Genomic DNA, 2,918 nt, shown 5'->3' with positions numbered 1-2,918 from the left:
GTGCGGAGCAGCAAGGAGACGCTGGGGGAATCATATCTGATAGGGAAACGCAGCTCGACATAACAACGCCACTAATGATGTTTGATACTGGCACTTTTCTTTTCGATACTGATACCAAGAAAATTTGACTGGTATCGGCGATACTGACACTATGTGATAACACACATAAGGTTTCTGGTAAATCTTAAAGAGTAGCGTTTTTCAAATAACCGCTTTATAAATAATACATGACAGTAATTTGTTTAATTTAAACGTTTTTCTAACCCTGACCTCATATTTTTTAGCACAATTAAAAATTCTTATACTAAAGAAATATAATAATTTTTGAATAGTGAATAAAAGTGAGAAAAATATTCTAAAAGTTGTTACTTTGTATATTTTGTAGCATTGTTTGTGGGTTTGCAAGAAGGTCCATGGCCAAAGCTAATGCTTTTTGGGGGGCCATGGCGTGAAAAAGTTTGGGAACCCCTCATCTAGAATGTAATTACAGACAGTCAGACGAAGCAGATTTTATGTTAAAATGACCTGCCGTACATCTACAGACTGAGTGACTGACTGAGCACAGGCCACTGTGCTTATGTATTACTCAAGCGGAAGAAAAAGTAGTTACCTCCAACCACATATGATTTAGACATGATTTGAATAGTTTAGTTGTTTTCCACTATTTTCCTGTAAATGATGTACATTATGTGAAATAACTGAAATATCAAAGTATCGATATTTTGATTTTAGTATCGATTCTAGAACATAAAGTTCTGGTATCGGTAGTATCGATATCTCAGTATCGATCTGCACATCACTACTTACTGGAAGGATTTTAATGAAACTGTCAGAAAGTAATCGATAAGAGTGAATCTATTAATGCTGGACTTTTGGAGTCAGCTCATTTCAAGGCAGCTAATCAAACCTGATCCTAAAGTATCTATACCTCTGAGAGTTTTATTTTATTTAGTGTTTAATCTCAACAAGTACACTCTGACTGCTCAGACGTCTCACGATAAGATGACCTCTGATTCATATAAAAGTTATTTGTGTGTTTTCCTCCACAGGCGGGGGCCTCGTCCATGTGGGCGTCATGCTGCGGGTTGCTGAATGAGGTGATGGGCACGGGGACGGTGCGAGCGCAGCAGCCGGGGTTCGGAGCCGGAGCGGGGCCCTTCCGCTTCGCACCAAGCACAGGGTACTCCACCTACCCCCCCACCAGCTCAGGGAGCGCAGGGCAGCTGTGCAAGGCCTGCGGTCTGGCCTTTTCTGTCTTCAGACGCAAGGTAAGCACATACTCTTTAGAAAACCCTAAAATAATGTTTTTTTATCATTATTTATACTACTGCAGTAGCCATACTGTTTCCATATTATCTTTTTCCCGTTGAAGGTTTGATCAAAAATGTTATTAAGATCAGAATGCATTACCTGTAAGCAATTTCCGCTCTGTGTTTAATATTCTAGACGGTTTTTCATTTTTTATGCACACTCTTATTAAATTTAATTAGATTTTATCTGTTTTATTCTTGATTTGATAAATGACTAAACCATCATGACCTCAATTTCTCACATCTGAAAGCAGAAATTTGGAGTCTTGCCTGAGAAACTACCTGATATTCATCTCGTTTTTAGGTATAAAAGTTGCGTTTAATTTATGGTATCGCAGTAGTTCTGACATTTCCAGGATCTCTGGCCAGCTCCGAGGTTTTTGGCTGAAAAGATTCGTCCTCCAGCCCGACAGCTGATATAAACTCTGCCGTCTTCTGCTTCCTCTTTGCGCACAACTTAAGATCAGGCGTCACTTTCATCCCCCCACACACCAGTTGGCCGACTCCTGTTTGAATGTCTTCATAGTGTGAAAGGAAAAAAAAGTCTTGCCTGGGGGATTAACAACTGATTGAAGAAAAGCATCTGTTATGCTGTAAAATGTGCTCCTGGTGGATGTGGAGCCAGTTGTGCCGAAGAGATAAGAAAATGTTTACCACCGTGGCTGACCTGCTTTTCTGTCCATTTGAAGTGTCATTCGACTCCGTCGCTCTGTATCAGTGTTAAACCTGTTAAATGTCAGATATCTCCGGGAGCTACTGGAGCTTTTCTTTGCTCTGCTCTGGAAACGACTGGTTTAAAGTTGATCTTATTGTTGCTTATTTATATAAATGTGTCCTTCACACATACATAGCCAGGTGACGGAGGGCTGAACGGACAAAAAGATTATAAAGCAAATGCAGAATTATGTATGAATATGGATGTATGAGTTATTTTATTCAGATTTAATTTATCTGTGGTTTTTGTTTGTGTTTTTTATTTTTTACTTCCCTAAATTATATCTCATGTGTGCTGAGTCTATGACACTTCCTGTTGTGCCACTATGATGCAATGAACATGTTTATTTAATGAACTCTGACAGGAGGTCTCACAGTAATTATCACTTTACAAAAGGTGTATAGCTGTGTTGTATGGAGTTTTTAAAAAGCTATTTAATGCTGTATAAGCTGTTAGGTCATTGCTCTGACCAAGTTATACTGCATGCTAGTGCTAATCATAAATGCTAAAGATGCTAATAGCGCTAGCATCTAGTCTTACTGTGTTGCATCTGTTCTGAAAATAATGTAGTTGAATAATATATAAATTACTATGGAGTATTAGGGCCACTCAACGAGATTTTTTTAATTATTATTACAAAATTAAAGTCATAATAGTATGAGAATAAAGTCATAATATTACAAGATTAAAGTCGTAATATTATGACTTTAAAGTTATGACTTTAAAGTTATGACTTTAAAGTTATAATATTATGACTTTAGTCTCATAATATTATGACTTTTTTATACAACTTTAATCTTGTAATATTATGACTTAAGTCTCATAATGTTATGACTTTATTTTTATACGACTTTAATCTCGTAATATTATGACTTTAAAGTCATAATATTACG

At 36.9% G+C, this 2,918-nt stretch overlaps 1 protein-coding gene across 1 annotated transcript in view; it reads left to right on the top strand.

The window, feature by feature from the left end:
• Positions 1-2,918, top strand: part of rnf34b (ring finger protein 34b) — a 26,799-nt gene that overhangs the window by 15,570 nt on the left and 8,311 nt on the right. Inside the window, exon 2 of the mRNA XM_014003772.1 lies at positions 1,050-1,268. Within this exon, the coding sequence (XP_013859226.1) occupies positions 1,050-1,268 (219 nt within the window). The remainder of the gene's footprint in view (positions 1-1,049; positions 1,269-2,918) is intronic.

Source organism: Austrofundulus limnaeus, unplaced genomic scaffold, assembly GCF_001266775.1.
Source record: "Austrofundulus limnaeus strain Quisiro unplaced genomic scaffold, Austrofundulus_limnaeus-1.0 Scaffold20, whole genome shotgun sequence".
Taxonomy (NCBI): Eukaryota; Metazoa; Chordata; class Actinopteri; order Cyprinodontiformes; family Rivulidae; genus Austrofundulus; species Austrofundulus limnaeus.
Note: the sequence above shows the minus strand (reverse complement) of the source record. Positions and strands in the feature narration are given on the sequence as shown.